The following is an 18,351-nucleotide window of genomic DNA, read 5'->3' on the forward strand; positions in this document are numbered from 1 at the left end:
GGTAACTCCTGTTTATTTCTGCCTCTGCCTCACGAATGATCCGAAGTTCATCCAGCTCCAGCTCCAGCTCCAGTTCCCTAACACAGTTTGTCAGGAGCTGCAGTTGGATGCACCTTTTGCAGGTCATCAGGGACAATTGTGCTGTCCCTGACTTCCCACATACTGCAAACAGAGCACTCGACTGCCCTAACTGCTGCCTCCATTACTCACTCCTAAGTTAATTAGAGATATTAAAGGAGCTTACCCGGTCTTAGCTCACTGGGAGCAAGCTCGTCCTCAGCCTCTGCTCACTGAAGCCTCTTGAGTCAAAGCATTCCCACTCTGTCTCCCACTACTCCATTGCCCGCTCTGTCAATCTGCTCACTTTTTAAACTCTCCCGCTGCCTCACGGGCCGACTTTCATGTGCTTGTGCAGTCGTGCCCCGTTCAAACTGCCAAAGAAATGTCAAATAATTTTAGAACTTTGGGCTGAAGAGCTGATTTGTTGCTGCTAATTCCATGACAGCATTATTAAATTATTATCAAATTTTCCCCTCACTTTGTTGTTTTCATTACAAAATTTAATTATTCACTCACCAATACAATAAACTTCTCTGCTTACAATATTAAACATGAATGGGACTTCAGGTTTTCTTCATAGAATCAACCACAGCATTATAGTTGGCAAATGAGTACATAGATTTTAATTTGTAATAAGCTGTTGTGACCCAAAACTCTGGTCATACTTGAAGTGGTCACCTGCCAGATGACACCGATGATACTGTTGTTACTTTTTAAAAAGACTTCCAGTTATGATCTATGAAATCTTTTCATAATTCTCCTAATTGCAACCTGCTAAAGGCAACAATGCAAAAGTTTGTAGTCTATTACCATCAGCAAGGCATACATTTTGTCCTTTGTTTTCCTTGCTGAGATATACAGGTTCAACTACAAAACATTTTGATGAGCCAACACGTGGAATATTTCTTAACTGATGTCAGCAGCTGGCAAAAGAAATTGATGATTAGTGATTTAGTCATCTCCATTTGGATGGAAGTACAGCGGACATGGGCTCATTTACATAGCATCTTCACTGGGTCTGAAGATATCAGAAGTCAACTTCCTCAGGATGCCAAAAGATTTGATGAAGTTGATGTGGATTTCAAGGTGCTAAAGATAAGCGATTAGCTTTGTAATTTATATCTTTGTGCAATGTCCCATGCTTTGCTATCTATGATGCAGACTGATAATCATTCAGTTTTCCATTATAAGGAAGATATTAGAAAAGATGTTCTGTGATATGGACTATTTCTGAAGTGCAGCTACTAGTTCTCAATGGGTGATGACAAAATTTGCCAGCTGTTTTCTCTGATGTTTTATGCTTAGATATTGAAATAACTTTGTTGTTTTCATTTCAGGATTTAATCTCTTTGGCCATCAAGAGTAAGAAAGTAATTGATGCAACAAACAACCTTGGATTGTTGGAAAAATTAGAAGCTCTTCAACAAAGGTAATAATTACTTATCAACATTGCAATGGTGTTGATGACCTGGAATCTGCGATGCATCAGGGAAGGGGACACTGGACACTGACACCCGGACACTGTGTCAGGAGACAGTCACGCCTATTAGATTAACTGCTTCCAATCTGGTCAGTGGTCAGAGGCAAGAGGGTATAAACTGCAAGTAAGGCAGGCAGAGGATTCCAGGAGGTTGTGCTGGAGGAGCCTCAGCCCTTGAGCTTGCCCTTGAGATTGCTGCTTCCTGTGAGGATGAGAGTTGGGGCCGAAGGAATAACAAGTACTGGTAACCAAACCGTGACACTGTGGTTCAAGGAGCAATTTATATTCGGGGGAATTGGATATAATTCTCTTTTGTAAAGATTTTCAGTCCTGAAGGCTATGCTGCCTACCTGGTACCTGACTTCAGAGCATCTCATCAGAGCTATAGAGGAATTTGGAGTGGGAGGGGAAATATCCAGTTATTCTAGTTCATGTGGGTACCAGTGATGTAGGAAGAACAAGAAGAGAGGTTTTGAAAAGGGAATTTGTGCAGCTAGTGACTAAATTAAAATACAGAACAAAAAAGGTTGTTACCTCTGGATTGTTACCTGAGTCGTGAGCAAATTGCCACAGAGTTCATAAGATCAGAGAGCTAAAAGTATGAGCGAAGTGGGTTTGAATTTGTGGGACATTGGTACCAATGTTGTGTAAGAAGTCCCAAAGAAATGTCTCAGCCCGAAACATTGGCTGCTTATTCAATCCATAGATGCTGACTGACCTGAGTTTCTCCAGTGTTTTGTGTGTGTTGTATTGGGGAAGGAGGGAGCTTTTGCAATGGGGTGGACTCAACCTTCATCATGCAGGGTCCTGGTGAGCTGCATAAATAGGGCTGTGGAGAGGGCTTTAAATTAAATAATAGGGAAGTGGGTTCAACAGCTTGGGAAAGTATGGACAATGTAAAAGGGAAGTGCAGAAGTGGTACAGAAGTCTCCTGAAGAAAGAATAAGACAAAAAGTTTAGAAAAGATTAAAAATTTACTGATAGGCAACATAGAGACCAAATTGAAAGGGGTGATGAATACAGGACTGAAGATGTTACATATGAATGCACGCAGTATATGGAACAAGGTAGATGATCTTGTAGCACAGTTAGAGATTGGCAGGTATGATGTTGTGGGCATCACTGAGACATGGCTGAAGGAAGATTATAATTGGGAACTTAACGTAAAAGGATGCACATTGTATTGTAAAGACAGGCAGATGGGCAGAGGGGGTGGGTGGCTTTTTGTTTAAAAAATAACAAATGAGTTCAAATCCTTAGAAAGAAGTGACAGGGGATCAAAAGATGGAGAATCCATGTGGGTAGATAAAAGGACCGAGAAGGGAGTTACGTACAGGCCTCCGAATAGTAGCCAGGATGTGGGATACAAATTACAATTAACATTAGAGAAGGCACGTAAAAAGGATAATGTTAGAATAGCCACGTGGGTTTTCGATATGCAGGTAGATTGGGAAAATCAGGTTTGTGCTGGATCCCAAGAGAGGGAATTTGTAGAATGCCTCTGTGATTGTTTTGCAAAGGTGTATGTGGTTGAACCCACCCAGGAAAGGCAATTCTAGATTGGGTGTTGTGTAATAAACTAGATTTGATTCGAGAGCTTAGCGTAAAGGAACCCTTAGGAGGCAGTGATCATAATATGATGGAATTCACCCTGCAGTTTGAGAAGGAAAAGTTAAATTAAGACATGACAGTACTACAGTGGTGCACAGGGAGCTACAGAGGTGTGAAAGAGGTGCTGGACAAGGTTGATTGGAAGAGGAAATGAGCAATGATGACAGATGAGCAGCAATTTGGAGTTTCTAGGAGCAATTCAGAAGATGCACGATGGTTTATCCCTAAGCAGAAGAAGCATTGTAAAGGGAGGATGGGGCAACTGTGTCTGACAAGGAAAATCATAGACAGTATAAAAGCAAAATAAGTCATATAATATACTAAAACTTAGAAGTCAGAAGATTGGGAAGCTTTGTAAAACCAAGAGAAGGCAACTCAAATGGCTTTAAGAAGAGAAGAAATGAAATATGAAAGTAAGCTAGCCAATAATATAAAAGAGGACACCAAAAGTGTTTTTTCATATATATTAAGAATAAAAGAAAGGGAAGAGGACATTGGACCACTGGAAAATGACACTGTAGTGATGAGGGACAAAGAAATAACAGATTGATTGAATTACTATGTTGTATCAGTTTTCACTATGGAAGACACCAGCAGCATGTCAGAAGTTTGAGAGTGTCATGGATCTAAGTGAGTGTAGTGCTGCTGTTACCGAGAAGGTGCTTGGGAAGCTGAAGTATCTGAAGCTAGATAAGTCACCTGGAATGGATGGATTAAACCCAGCTTCTGAGAGAGGTAGCTGAAGAGATTGTGCTTTAGTATTGATTCTTTCAAGAATTACTAGATTCAGGAATGGTTCTGGAAGACTGGAAAATCTTTAAAAAGGGAGGGAGACAAAAGCCAGGGAATTTTAGGCAGTTAGCCTGACTTCAGTGGTTGGGAAGATTTTAGAGTCCGTTATTAAGGATGAGGTTTCAGGATACTTGGAGGCATGTGAGAAAGAAGGTGAACATGGTTTCCTTAAGGGGAAATCTTGCTGACAAATCTGGAATTCTTTGAAGCCATAACAGGCAGGATAGACAAAGAAACATCAGTGGATTTTGTTTACTTTGATTTGACAAGATGCCACACATGAGGCTGCTAAACAAGGTAAGAGCCCATGGTATTACAGGAAAGGATGGAAGCAACACACACAAAATGCTGGAGGAACGCAGCAGGTCAGGCAGCATCTATGGAAATGAATAAACAGTCGACATTTCAGGCTGAGACCCTTCTTCAGGACTAAGAAGGATGGGGGAAGATGCCAGGAAACCAAAAAAGGTGGAGGGAGGGGAAAGAGGCTAGATAGGGCCGTTAGGTGAAGCCTGGTGGGTGGGAAGGGTAAAAGGCTGGAGAAGAAGAAATCGGATAGGAGAGGAGAGTGAACCAAAGGAAAAAGGGGAGGAGGGGACCCCAGGAAAAGAAATGAACAGGTAAGAAGAGGTAAAAGGCCAGAGTGGGGAATAGTGGAAGAGGGGAGGGAATTTTTTTTACTGGAAAGAGAAATCGATGTTTATACCATCAGGCTGGTGGTTACCCAGACATAATATAAGGCATTTCTCCTCCACCCTGAGTGTGGCCACATCTTAGCACAAGAGAAAGCCATGGACTGGCATGTCAGAACGGGAATGGGAATTAAAGTGCTTGGCCATGAGGAAGTTCCACTTTTGGAGAATGAAGTGGAGTTGCTTGACGAAGCTGTCCCCCAGTTTACAGCAGGTCTCACCAAAGCAGAGGAATCTGCATCAGCAGCACCGGACACCATCAACAAACCCAGCAATGTGGCAGGTGAAGTGTTGCCTTGTCTGGGAGGACTATATGGGGCCCTGCATGGAGGTGAGGGCAGAGGTATATGAGCACTTAGGTCACTTGCAAGGATAAGTGGCTCGAGGGAGATTAGTAGAGAGGGACGAATGGACAAAGGAATCAGGGAGGGAGCAATCCCTGCAGAAAGTGGAGAGGTGGGGGGAGTTAACGATGCGTTTAGTGGTAGGATCCCTTTGGAGAAGGCAGAAGGTGTGGAGAATGATGAAGCAGCACCAATGCAGTTGTCAGTGAAATGGAGAAAGAGTTGGAGAATATTACCAAGGAAGGCTTGTGGAACATGGGGAATTGTTCTACATAGCCAACGAAGCGACCAGCATAGCTGGGGTCCATGCAGGTGCCCATGTCTATCCATCGAGTTTTACAACAGTATCCCCTTTGTCTGCAGGTTTGATGGTAAGGCTGGGATTGGTGCAGAGATAGTGGAGGGCAGTGCATTCAGAGGGGGTAAGGTTCAAGGAGGAGAGCGGAGAGGTGTATTTGAGACAGTTGATGTCTCGTCGGCAATTTGAGATTGAAAAGATCCAGAGCAGTCAGAGAACCAGAGTGTGGTGTTGAAGACGAGGGTTGTGAAGCGGGTGTGAAATTCTTGCCAGGACGGGGGCTTGGAGACACAGGTAATGGAAGAGGTGCTCAATATAGTGGCATACTTGGAACTCACTGACGTGTGGGCAAAAGGGGACAAGGATGATGCCCTTGCTGAATACAGAACTTCTGACTCTGAGAGGGGATAGTCAGAGGAAATGGTATAGACATGGCAAGGATTAGAGTGAAATTAGAGGGAGAGGTGAGTTGGTGGTGTCAGAGGAAGGAGGAAGGGTTGGGCTGGGGTGGGGTGGGAGGAAGATGAAAGCTTCGAGGACTCAAGATGTGATGGTGGAGAGTGGTGGGGGGTGGAATGGGAGACTGGGAGCCCAGTGGCAGCAAGTAAAGTCTTGGCCTGGAGGTGCTTGCAGTCAAGGTCCAGACTGAAGATGAAGCAAGAGGCTGCACAACTTGCAGTCTGAAGGTGTCCAGTGTGTAGGAACCGTCATAGATGGCAGTGAAATCCTGGTTTTGGATCAGATCTTCCTATCCTTACTGGACGCGACGAACGTGTGGATCTTTCAACCACCAGTTGCATGGATAGAAGATTGGCCATCTGGCAGGAGACTAAGTGAGAATAAGTGGGTGTTTTCTGCTTAACTTCTGATGATTGGTAATGTTTGACGTTGGGTCCACTCCTTTTCACATTGTGTGTGAGTGATTTGGATGGTGGAATTGATGGATTTGTGGCTAATTTTGTGGATGCTACAGAGACAGGTTGAGGGCAAGGTACTTCTGAGTAAATGGAATTTCCAGAGGGGCTTGCACAGGTTAGAAGAATGGGCAAAGAAGTGGCAGATAGAGTACAATGTTGAGAAGTGTATGGTCATGCAATTTGGTAGAAGGAATACAAGTGTAGACTATTTTCAAAGTGGGGAGCTAATTCAGAAATCCAAGGTCCAAAGGGACTTGAGACATTGTGCAGGATTCCTTAAAGGTTAACTTGCATGTTGAGTCAGAAGTAACAAAGGCAAATGTAATCTTAGCACTCATTTTGAGGAGACCAGAATATGAAAGCAAGGCTGTAATGCTGACAGTGTACAAGGCATTAGTCAGGACACATTTAAAGTATTGTGAGTAGTTTTGCACCCCAGATATAAGAAAGGACAAGCTGACATTGAAGGAGATCCAGAGGATGTTCACGAGAGTGATCCCAGAAATGCAAGGGTTAATGTATGAGGAGTGTTTGTTGGCTCTTTGTCTGTATTTGCTGGAGTTTAGAAGAATGAAGAGGAATCGCATTGAAACCTATCAAATCCTAGATAGTGTGAACATACTGAAGATGTTTCCAGTGGAGGGAGAGTCGAAGACCAGAGTGCACAGCCTTGGAGTAGAAGGATGTCCCTGTGAAGGAATTTCTTTCGCTAATAGGTGATGAATCTGTGGAATTCTTTGCCACAGATGGCTGTGGAGGCCAATGCATTGGATGTATTTAAAGTGGAGGCTGATAGGCTCTTGGTTAGCGGGGCATCAAAGATAACGGGAGATGGCAGGAGAATGGGGTTGAGAGAAAAGATAATCAGCCATGATTGATTCATGGAGCAGACTCGATGGGACGAATGGTTTAATTCTGCTTCTGTTTCAAATGTAAGTGGGTTGGGGAGGGGTGAATGAAAGGGAATTAACTGAGAAGCTAGAAGGTAATTGGTGGAAGAGGTATTGAGATGAAGAAGAAATCTGATAGGAGAGGTCAGTAGAAAATGGAATAAAAGGAAGGAGGTGGGGAAACAGGTGAAGGGATGGGCAGGTCACAAGGGCGGGGAGGAGAAGAAAAAGGGTGAGTTTTAACCCTGTTCTAGTGTTTTTTTTCCCTATCATGCACCACATTTGCTGAGCAATTTCACATATATCCACTCTCATTTATTCTGGTAATTCTATGGTTGTGAACCAGGGCTTAAATTTCCTACTGCTAAGGTTGCTTCAAAAGTGTTGCTAACTTCACCTGTTTTTTTATAGATTGCATCAGACAGTTTTTTACTATGAGGCTGTACCAGCTTACTTTCACCTCTTGGAAGTAGATGTGTTCAGAACTAGAAAACTTCTAATAGTTCAATGTTTGGCACATTTAATCTTGAGCTTGGACTGGGCAATATAAGCTCAGCCATATGCATAGTCATTGTCTTTCAGTGAATACTTTCCCCCCTCTTAACTTTTAATGAAGATTTGAAGATATCCTAAGTAAGTGGAGAGTTATGGGACCAAATGTATATGCTGCCACAAACTCTAGTATTTGATATATTGCCTTGGTCTGGAAATTTCATTAGTACATTTTTGTTTTGTAATTGAAAATTATTGTAAAGTTATTGGATAAAATTATCTTATTTTGTAATTTCATTGCTCTAGTAATATCCCACAAGATTTTAAAGAATTAATTTTAACCTTCTTTCAATCTGTTTGCAGATTGGCCCTTTGTGAAAAAGCTTTATCTGAATATCTGGAGACAAAACAACTCACATTTCCAAGATTTTACTTTGTTTCTGCAGTGGATCTATTAGAAATTATTTCGAAAGGAGGTCAGCCAAAACAGGTGAAGATTACCATGATTCATCATAATCTCTAGATGTCCTGAACATTAACAATTGTGAAATTCTATTTCGTTTGAACTTGTCTAGAGTAATGTCTCTCCCTGAAGACATTGTACAGAGTGAGGAGTTCAATGTAATCTCATTGAAGTAGACCAGATTCTGAAAGGGAATGAATGACAGGATAGATGCTGGGAGGCCATTTCCTTAGTGTGTTTAATCCACATCTAGAATTCACATTTTCAGGATAAAGGTCAGTGTTTTATCACTGAGGTGAAGAAATTGCTTAATGGAGAAGATTTAACATTCTTTGGCATTCTCTAACTCCAAGGGGATTGGAATACATGGTCTGCTATTTTCACGTTTAGCTGAGCATGCTTGCGGAGAGGGTCAGGGTAAAGGGTTGTGGTGGTGCCTGTGGTCTACCCCGGCTTCAGATTCTTTCAATGTTACTTGGTCTTTAATCTGAGACTTTGGTTGAGGAAGCTCAAGGGGAAGACATAAAATATTATGAAACTATTTCTTTCAGTTATTTCTATTCTGTCTGAACAGGTGACAAAGCATCTGCTTAAGATGTTTGATAACTTAGCTGATTTAAAATTTGAAGATGATGATGATCATCCTTCTAAAGCGGTGGGAATGTACAGTCGAGAAGGTGAATATGTGCAGCTTTCACCGCCCTGTTTCTGTGAAGGACGGGTAAGGAATTTTGAGTTTCTCATACAACATATTTTAACACTAGGCATATTTGGAAGTTTTTATTTCTTTGGATTTTTTTTGTTTACTGTGCAACTGTATACAGAGCTGTATAAGAATCTAAAAAGCCTAAACTGTTTAAAAATCTGTGGCATAGGAAGCCATTCAGCCCATCGTACCTATATTTGATGTAATATACTATAGGCTAAATTTCACTTCTCAGTCTTTGCTCTTCATTGCATAATTCAAGATGCCTATGTAGATTTTTTTTAAATGTTTAGATTGTTGTCTCCATCATAACTTTCAGATATGCATCACTAGGTAAAACTCATCAATTTGCTGCTAATTATTGTTCTACTAATTAGTTGATTACAGTTTTGCAAGAAAATACATTTAATAAATGATGAAGTATGTTCTTTGTCAAAGTACTGAATGGAATATTTTGGGTCTATATTGGTTTGGTTATAATCAAAAGAGATTTTTATTAATGCCTCTTCCAAGAATCACTTCCTAATGATCCTTGCATCTCCAAGGTCTGTTTTTCTTTAGAACTTTGAGCATGGTCTTTAGCAAATGTTGTGAGGGCAGTTTACAGAACATTTAAATATGGAAAAACACATTACACAGAGTCTAAGCGTTTTTACTGGCCCACTGCACCAAAATTACAGCTTAGATATCCCTCTTTCCATGAAAAGCAATTTTGCATATGCTGATTGTAGTTCACTTATAGATGCTATTCATAATATAGGGAGAGTTTTCTTCCACCGAATAAATTCCTTGGTTGCCTGCACCCAAGATGAACTGTTTCTTCCAACCTGATCACTTTCAGAGTGATTCAGTGTAATAGAGGTGTCGAGGGATTTCTATTCACAGTAAAGTTGTACTGATTGAGAGTAGGGAATTGGGACTGTCAAAATGATGTTTTGAAATTTGAGTAGGAAGTGAATCAACCAGGAGTGAAAGATGGAGTTAAGACAGGAAGAAATCTATTTTGTTTACCCTCTTCTAGAGGGAGTTCCTTAAGAAGGCAGCATCCATCTTTAAGGACCCTTGCCAGCTAGGACATGCACTCTTGGTATTACTACTATCTGGAAGGAGGTGCAGTAACCAGAAGACCCAAACTCAATGATTTTGGAACAGTTTCTTCCCCTACTCCATTAGATTTCTGAATAGTCAATGAACCCATGAACACTACCTTATTATTTCTTCCTTTTGTTTTGCTTGTTATAATTTATAGTAACTTTATGCCCTTACACTGTAGTGCTATCTCAAAACAACACACTTCCTGCCATTTGTCAGTGATAATAAATCTGGTACAGATTCTTCCATTTTATACACAGGAATTTACATTTACAAGAAGATGCATGCTCCTAATCAGGGTGATTTTTTTCTTTGTTGCCAGGTTGAATGTTGGTTGCTTCAGCTCGAGGAGGCAATGCGAACCAAGGTGAAAGTAGAGATCATGGAAGCAGTCATAGCTTATGAAGAGAAGCCACGAGATCAGTGGTTATTTGATTATCCAGCACAAGTGGCCTTGACTGGGACTCAGATATGGTGGACCACAGATGTTGAAATTGCTTTTGACCGTCTTCAGGAGGGCTTTGAAACAGCTTTAAAAGACTATTACAAAAAACAAGTGAGCTTCTTTTAACTAGAAGTTTGCAAGTCATGTGTAAATGTCAGGACTAATAACTTTGGCTGTATACTGCTGTTTATTTTGGGGATATTGGGAGCCAAATTAGGTGATGTATGAATGAGGGGTGGTGAGGTGTAAGGCATTCCTTCCCTCCGCTAAACTGAGGTCACCCTTGGGCAAAGTGTCGTACTTACTTACGCCCCCGCACCCCTGCCCCCACCGATCAGTGTCACATGAAGCCACGGGAGCAGGTAGTAGGTAGTTGGACGAGCAGCTGGTACATATTGCAAGTCCTGTTTATGTGACCACTGACGCCAGGCAGACAATCTCTGAAGAGTATTGATAATGACTGGGGTCACCCATCTGGTAAAGACACTGCCCAGAAGAAGGCAATGGCAAATCACTTCTGTAGAAAAAAATTTGCCAAGAATAATCATGGTGATGAACGTTTGTAGAGTTGATCATGCTGACTAGTGTATTGGGAAGTGCATTAGGCTATGAAATGCTATTGAGCATCAGATGTGTACAGACTGGGCAAATCTGATGGGCATTTGTGCTATCAGATTTTACCTTGGTGGTGCAGAACACATCATATAATAAGAGGATTGAGGGGATCAAGTCTTCAGCAGCTGGAAGGAGCTCCTTATCTGCTCTGTTTAATCATTCCTAATTTAGTTGCAATAAGAAATTTCTGAAGATTTTTGACAGATAACATCATCTTTAAGGGGAGAAATAGTTGACAATTTAAAAGAACTACTGGAAGACATTGAACTGGAGCCACTGCCTGTCTTTTGAGGTTATACTTTAGCAAACCCAGTCATCCATTGGTGAACAGAATGCTGGAGTGCTGTGTTGCTCTGCATGTTTCTGCGAGCACAGGTACTCAGAATTATATCAGCAACAGCACGTATTTATTCAATTTTTTGGGGGGAAGGGGGAAAGACCTACCTAAGGAAAGCATAACGGCCGGTCTCTGGCACGGAGTCTGGCTCTATGACTCAGAAGGCAAGTGGGAAGACGAGGCATGCAGTAGTGAGAGGGAATTCCATAGAGGAGCAAACAGGAGGTTCTGTGGATGTGAAAGAAACACTCAGGTGGTATGTTGCTACTCAGGTGCCAGGGTTAGAAATGTCTTGGACTGGGTGCACATTATTCTAGAGAGAGAGAGAGAGAGAGAGTAAGCTGCCAGAAGTCATGATAAGTGTTGGTACCAACAACATAGGTAGGAAAAGGGATGAGGTCCTGGAGAGAGAATATAGGGAGTTGGGTAAAAAGCTGAAAAGTAGGACATTTAGGGTAGCAGTCTGCCTGTGCCTCATGCCAGTGAGGGTAAGAATAGGATGATTTGACAGATGAAATGTGTGGCTGAGGAGCTACTGCAGGGTTTCCGACTTGTAAAATATTGGGATTTCTTCTGGGGAATGTATGACCTGTACGAAAAGGACTGGTTTTATCTGAATCCAAGGGAGGCCAGTATAGGGCTGAGGATGGAGCAGCTGGTACACAGATAGATACAGTGTGTAGTGAGAGTGATAAAAGACAGGCAGATGTTAGGGCAAAATTGCAGTGAGTGGGATGAGATGAAGTCTAACATGGGGGTAAAGTGAAAAGGGTGATGGATTCAGGACTGAAGGTGTTATATTTGAATACATGCAGTATACAGAAAAAGGTAGATGATCTTTGGTAGCGCAGTTAGAGATTGGCAGGCATTGTGGACATCACTGAGTCGTGGCTGAAAGAAGATTATAGTTGGAAGCTTAACATCCAAGGATACCTATTGCATTAAATTGACAGGCAGATAGGCAGAGGGGTTGGGTTGGCTCTGTTAGTAAATAATGAAATCAAATCCTTAAAAATAGGTGATATGCGATCAGAAGATGTAGAATCCTTGTAGGTTGAGTTAAGAAACTGCAAGGGTTAAGAAGACCTTGATGGGAGCTATATACAGACCTACAAACAGTAGCCAGGATGAAAGTATAACAGGAGGTAGAAAAGACATAAAAAGGACAATGTTACAATAGCGATGGGGGATTTCAATGTGCAGGTAGATTGGGAAAATCGGGTTGCTGCTAGATCACAATAGAAGGAATTTATAGAATGTCTATGAGCTGGCTTTTTTAGAGCAACCTGTGGATGAGCCTACTAGGGGAAAGGAATTTCTGGTTTGGCTGTTGTGTAATAAACTGAATTTGATTAGGGAGCTTAAGGTAAAGGAACTCTTGGGAGACAGTGATCAAAATATGATAGAATTCACCCTGCAGTTTGAGAGGGAGAAGGTAAAATCAGATGGCTTGCTATTAAAGTAGAATAAAGGAGATTACAGAGGGATGATAGAGAAGCTGGCCAAAGTTGATTGGAAGAGGATAAGTATCAGGGATGATGGCAAATGTCTGGAGTTTCTGGGAGAAATCCAGAAGGCCCAGGATAGGTACAACCCAAAGAAGATGAAGTATTCGAAAGGGAAGAGGAGGCAACTATGGCCGACCAGGGAAGTCAGAGACAGCATAAAAGCAAAAGAAAAAACATATAATGCAGCAAAAATTATGGCCTGTACTCACTGGAGTTTAGAAGAGCGCCCTCTTCTTTGTGATGGCGTGTTGGGGAGGAAGCATTAAGAAGAGGGACGCCTCACGTCTTAATAAGCTGGTAAGGAAGGCGGGCTCTGTCGTGGGCAAAGTACTGGAGAGTTTAACATCGGTAGCTGAGCGAAGGGCGCTGAGTAGGCTACGGTCAATTATGGATAACTCTGAACATCCTCTACATAGCACCATCCAGAGACAGAGAAGCAGTTTCAGCGACAGGTTACTATCGATGCAATGCTCCTCAGACAGGATGAAGAGGTCAATACTCCCCAATGCCATTAGGCTTTACAATTCTACCACCAGGACTTAAGAACTTTTTAAAGCTATTATTAATGCTTTTTGAGATGGTGATTTAGATGCATATCATATTTTTTACTGAGTTAAGTATTATATGTAATTAGTTTTGCTACAACAAGTGTATGGGACATTGGAAAAAAGTTGAATTTCCCCATGGGGATGAATAAAGTATCTATCTATCTATCTATCTATCTATCTAAGAATGAGGCAGCATCTCACTGAAACCCATCAAATATTGAAAGACCCAGATAGAGTGGTTGTGGAAAGGATTTTACCAATAGTGGGGGGAGGGGGTCTAGGACCAGCAGGCACAGGCTCAGAATACAAGGGCTTACCATTAGAACAGAGGTGAGGAGACAAGTTTTCTCAAGCCAGAAGGTGGTGAATCTGTGAAATTGATTTCAACAGACTGCTGTGGAGGCCAGACTGTTGGATACTTAGTAGAAGTGGAGCTTAGTAAGCTCTTGATTAGTAAGCATCGAGGGTTACAGGGAGAAGGTAGAAGCATGGGGTTGAGAGGGATAATAGATCAGCCATGGTGGAATTGTGGAGCAGACTTGATGGGCTGAATGGCATAATTTTGTTCCTAAGTCTGATGGACTTAAGATTTCCTGTTTTACTGATTATTTTGTGCTTATAGGTGGGCCTAAGTTACTTGTCATTGTTACGCTTTTGGTGATCAAGCAATAGAGTTCTTACCATGCACTTGTTTTGAACCATACTTTGTTGTGATCACAAATCTGTTTTAAGTATTGTTCTGATAATAATATCCATATTTTTTAAAGTACAATGTTCTACCATTAAAGTAGAAGATTCTTCATTACTAGCTAAAGTCCAAGGTTGACGTTGTATTATTAAGTCTCCTGCATGCACCTTTTCTTTCACTTTGGCTGTTCAAAGGCTCAATAGATTACTGGGAGTTGTCTTGCAAGTAAAGCACTTTATGGAATAACTAATATGACATGTAGTGTATTGTACCCTATCTTTTTGAGTAGTCAAATATAATTAATTTTATTGCAGATTGCTCAGCTAAATGTGCTTATAAACATGCTACTGGGAGAGCTCACCCATAGTGATCGCCAGAAGATTATGACAATCTGTACAATTGATGTACATGCCAGAGATGTTGTAGCAAATCTCATAACACAGAAGGTAATTTGTTTTAGCAATTATCCTAATGCATTCTTAAAAGCATAAAATAAACATAATTTTCCTGGTTGTTCGGTTCCTTCTGAAAAGAAATGACATTGTTTTGATTCAGTCAGGTGCCTTTTCTATTGATATGTTGCTTATTATATTTACTAGCTAAAGTCCAAGATTGACTTTGTAATACTAAGTCTGCATTATTATCACGTACAAATGCAGGTTTCATATCTATTCTTTATATTTCTTTGGCAGTCAGTGCTGAAGGAACTACGACTGAATGGAATTATTCTTTAGAGTACACAACAACTCATTAGCTCAATCTCTCACAACCACACCAGAAATTTTATGCAATGATTCTGAATTTCTATTCCGAATAATTGAAATATATTAACCATTTTCAACCTATTAATAAGTAGAAGGGAATGGAGGAATTAGAGCTGCTGAGTTTAGAAGGAGCATGGGAAACAGATCTGTGGTAAATTTTTTTTTAAAGTACTTGGTTTAAACAAAGAACCAAGGAATTAAAATTCCCTCAGGGCAAGTAAAGGGGCAGCGTGGTAGTGTGGTGGTTAGCACAACGCTTTACAGTACTAGTGACCTGGGCTCAATTCCCATGCCGTCTGTAAGGAGTTTGTACATTCTCCCTGTGACTGCGCGGGTTTCCTCTGGGTGCTCCAGTTTCCTCCCATATTCCAAAGACATACCGGGTGATAGGTGAATTAGTCTTTGTCAATTGTCCACTGATTAGGCTTGGAATAAATTGGGGGATTGTTGGGTGGCGTGGCTCAAAGCGCCAGAAGGCCCTGTTCTGTGCTGTATCTCAATTAAAAATAAATAAATAATCCACAAATAAATTAATTGCAATATACTTTTTTCTATTATTTGAGTTTATGTAAAAAAAAATTGAGACATGTTACGTCGTCTCTGCTTATGAAATGTACAAACTATGTAATGTGGGAACTCCGGGTTGCTGTCTGTATCCTGGACAACCACAGGTGCAAGAAATGTCATCAGTTGGAGTACCCTAATCTTGTACTTCGGAGCCTGAGCACAACCAGTATCACTTTGATCCATCCATGATCTCAAGACTTCACTTTCATAAGGGGAAATATTCAATATCATGGATGGATCACTTGTCAACCACTGCAAATTCCTGCATAATGACACCAAAACTAGCTCTGCCCCAGTACAGGATCTTGAATCAGTTGTATCCTTCTCCATAAGTATTTTAAAACTGATAGAATTATGTTCACTGGATCCAAGGTGCCTGCCACAGACACTCCCAGGAGGTGGTCCACTGCTGCACGCTCTTTAGTAGCTCCCTCTACATATTGATAAAGGTTGCTTTCTTGAACATATTTCACAAATTTCACTCCTTCCAAGCCTTTTGTAATTTGGTTGGCCCAGACAATATTAGGGAATTTAAAGTCTCCCACTAATACTTCCCTGTTATAGAACAAAGGTCAGTACAGCACAGTGCAGCCCTTTGACTGACCATTCAACCTACTCCAACATCAATCTAACCCTTCCCTCCCACATGGCCCTGCATTTTTCATTCATCCATGCACCCATCTAAGAATCTCTGAAATATCTCTTGCATATCTGCCTGTGGTGGTGCGTTCCATGCACTACCACTCTAGAGTAAAATACCTGCCTCAGATATCCCTTCTATACTTCTCTTCAGTCGACCTAAAGCTATACCATCTCTAATTAACCATTGCCACCCTGAGAAAATGTGCTGGCTGTCACCTCTCATCCTCCTTTGATCCAAAGAGGAAAAGCCCTAGCTCGGTCAGCCTTTCCTCATAAGACATACTCTTGGCTCCAGGCAGCGTCTGGGTAAGTCTTTTCTGCACCCGCTAAAGCTTTTCACATCCTTCTTGCAGTGAAGTGAACAGAACTGAACATGATGTTATATTTACAACTAGCTGCAACTTCTCTGTATATCAGCATCTCCAGTTCCCACTAATGATTGGGGGGAAGGGGACTGTAACTTATTCTCATCAGAGTGACCATCCCCTTCTTTTCTAAGTTCTACCCATATGGCCTCACTGGATGACACCTTAAAAATGACCATTGTTATGTCAACTTTCATCACGGAAGCATCTCCCCCACTCCTTTCTTGTACTGCTGCCTCACCTGTAGCATCTGTATCCTGGAACACTTAGCTGCCAGCCCTGCCCTTCCCTCAGCCATGTTAATGTAATTGCTATGATATCCATAACAAATAGGAGCAGGAGTGGGCCATCTGGCCCGTCGAGCCTGCTCCACCATTCAATAAGATCACGGCTGATCTGGCCATGGACTCATCTCCACCTACCTGCCTTTTCCCCATAACGCTTAACTCCCCTACTATGCAAAAATCTATCCAACCTTGTCTTAAATGTATTTATTGAGGTAGCCTACACTGCTTCATTGGGCAGAGAATTCCACAGATTCACCACTCTCGAAGAAAAGCAGTTCCTCCTCATCTCCCTCCTAAGTGCACTCCCCTTGTTCTAGTCTCACCTACCAGTGGAAACAACTTTCCTGCCTCTATCTTATCTATCCCTTTCATATTTTTATGTTTCTAAAAAATGTATTCTTCTGAATTCCAGCGAGTACAGTCCCAGGCGACTCAATCTCTCCTCATAGTCTAACCCGCTCATCTGTGGAATCAACCTGGTGAACCCTCTCTGCACCACCTCAAAAGCCAGTATATCCTCCTTCAAGTAAGGACACCGGATTCTCCAGGTCCGACCTCAGCAGTACGCTGTACAGTTGCAGCATAACCTCCCTGCTCTTAAATTCAATCCCTCTAGCAATGAAGGCCAACATTCCATTTGCCTTCTTGATAGCCTGCTGCACCTGCAAACCAACCTTTTGTGATTCATGCATAAGCACTCCCAAGTCCCTCTACACAGAAGCATGCTGCAATTTTTTTTACCATTTTAATAACAATCTAGTCTTTAATTTTTTCTTCCTAAGTGGATGACCTTGCATTTACCAACATTGTACTCCATCTGCCAGACCCTTGCCCACTCACTTAACCTATCTACATCCCTCTGCAGACTCTCTGTATCTTGCACAATTTGCTTTTCCACTCAATTTAGTATCTTCAGCAAACTTAGATACACTGCACTTGGTCCCCTCTTCCAGATCGTTAATGTATATCGTGAACAGTTGTGGGCCCAGCACCAATCCCTGCGGCACACCACTCCCAGTTCATAGAACCAACTTACGCCCTCAATTCATCCGCTTATCTATCAAGCCTCTTGCATTGCCAATACAGTTTAAACCAATGGTCTCTCCTCGCCCTTTACTGTGCTCTCATTGGCTATGGCATTATCCCGCAAATTTTCATCATCCACTCTACTGCTCAGGGTCCCACACTCAAGTTTAAACCCTCCAGAGTAGTTCTAACAAATCTCCAGTTGAGGATATTGGCACCCGTCCAGTTCGTTGGAATCAATCTCTCTTGTACAGATCATTTGTACTCCAGAAGAGAACTCACTGAACTTGAACTGGAACCTGTACCCCCTGCACCAACTCTTTAACCATGCCTTCATGTGAGTCGTCTTCCTATTTCGAATCTCTTTAGCACATGGCATCAGGAGAAATCCAGAGATTACTATCCTTTAGCTCTTGCTTTCTAAAATTCTCCCCTAAATCCCTGAATCCACGATGCAGGACCAATCCCTCTTTCTATTGATGCCGTTGATATCCACGTGCATTGTGACTCAGGCTGTTCACACTCCCCCTTGAGATGGTACTGCGGACCCCGGCACCTGGCAGGTACACACCATTCTGGTCTCTGTTATGTAGCCACAGAATAGAACCATAGAACATTACAGCACAGTACAGGCCCTTCAGCCCTCCATGTTGTGCCGACCCATATAATCCTTTTTTTAAAAAAAGTACCAAACCCACACTACCCCATAACCCTCCATTTTT

The 18,351-nt window shown here is 41.8% G+C and overlaps 1 protein-coding gene across 1 annotated transcript in view; it reads left to right on the top strand.

Moving 5' to 3' along the window:
* The window catches only part of dnah9l (dynein, axonemal, heavy polypeptide 9 like), a 276,890-nt gene that overhangs the window by 80,312 nt on the left and 178,227 nt on the right, over positions 1-18,351 (top strand). Inside the window, 6 exon segments of the mRNA XM_073047202.1 lie at positions 922-1,146; positions 1,398-1,489; positions 7,940-8,066; positions 8,614-8,760; positions 10,160-10,393; positions 14,293-14,424. Of these exon segments, the coding sequence (XP_072903303.1) occupies positions 922-1,146; positions 1,398-1,489; positions 7,940-8,066; positions 8,614-8,760; positions 10,160-10,393; positions 14,293-14,424 (957 nt within the window).

This window comes from Hemitrygon akajei, chromosome 5, assembly GCF_048418815.1.
Source record: "Hemitrygon akajei chromosome 5, sHemAka1.3, whole genome shotgun sequence".
In the NCBI taxonomy this organism is placed as follows: Eukaryota; Metazoa; Chordata; class Chondrichthyes; order Myliobatiformes; family Dasyatidae; genus Hemitrygon; species Hemitrygon akajei.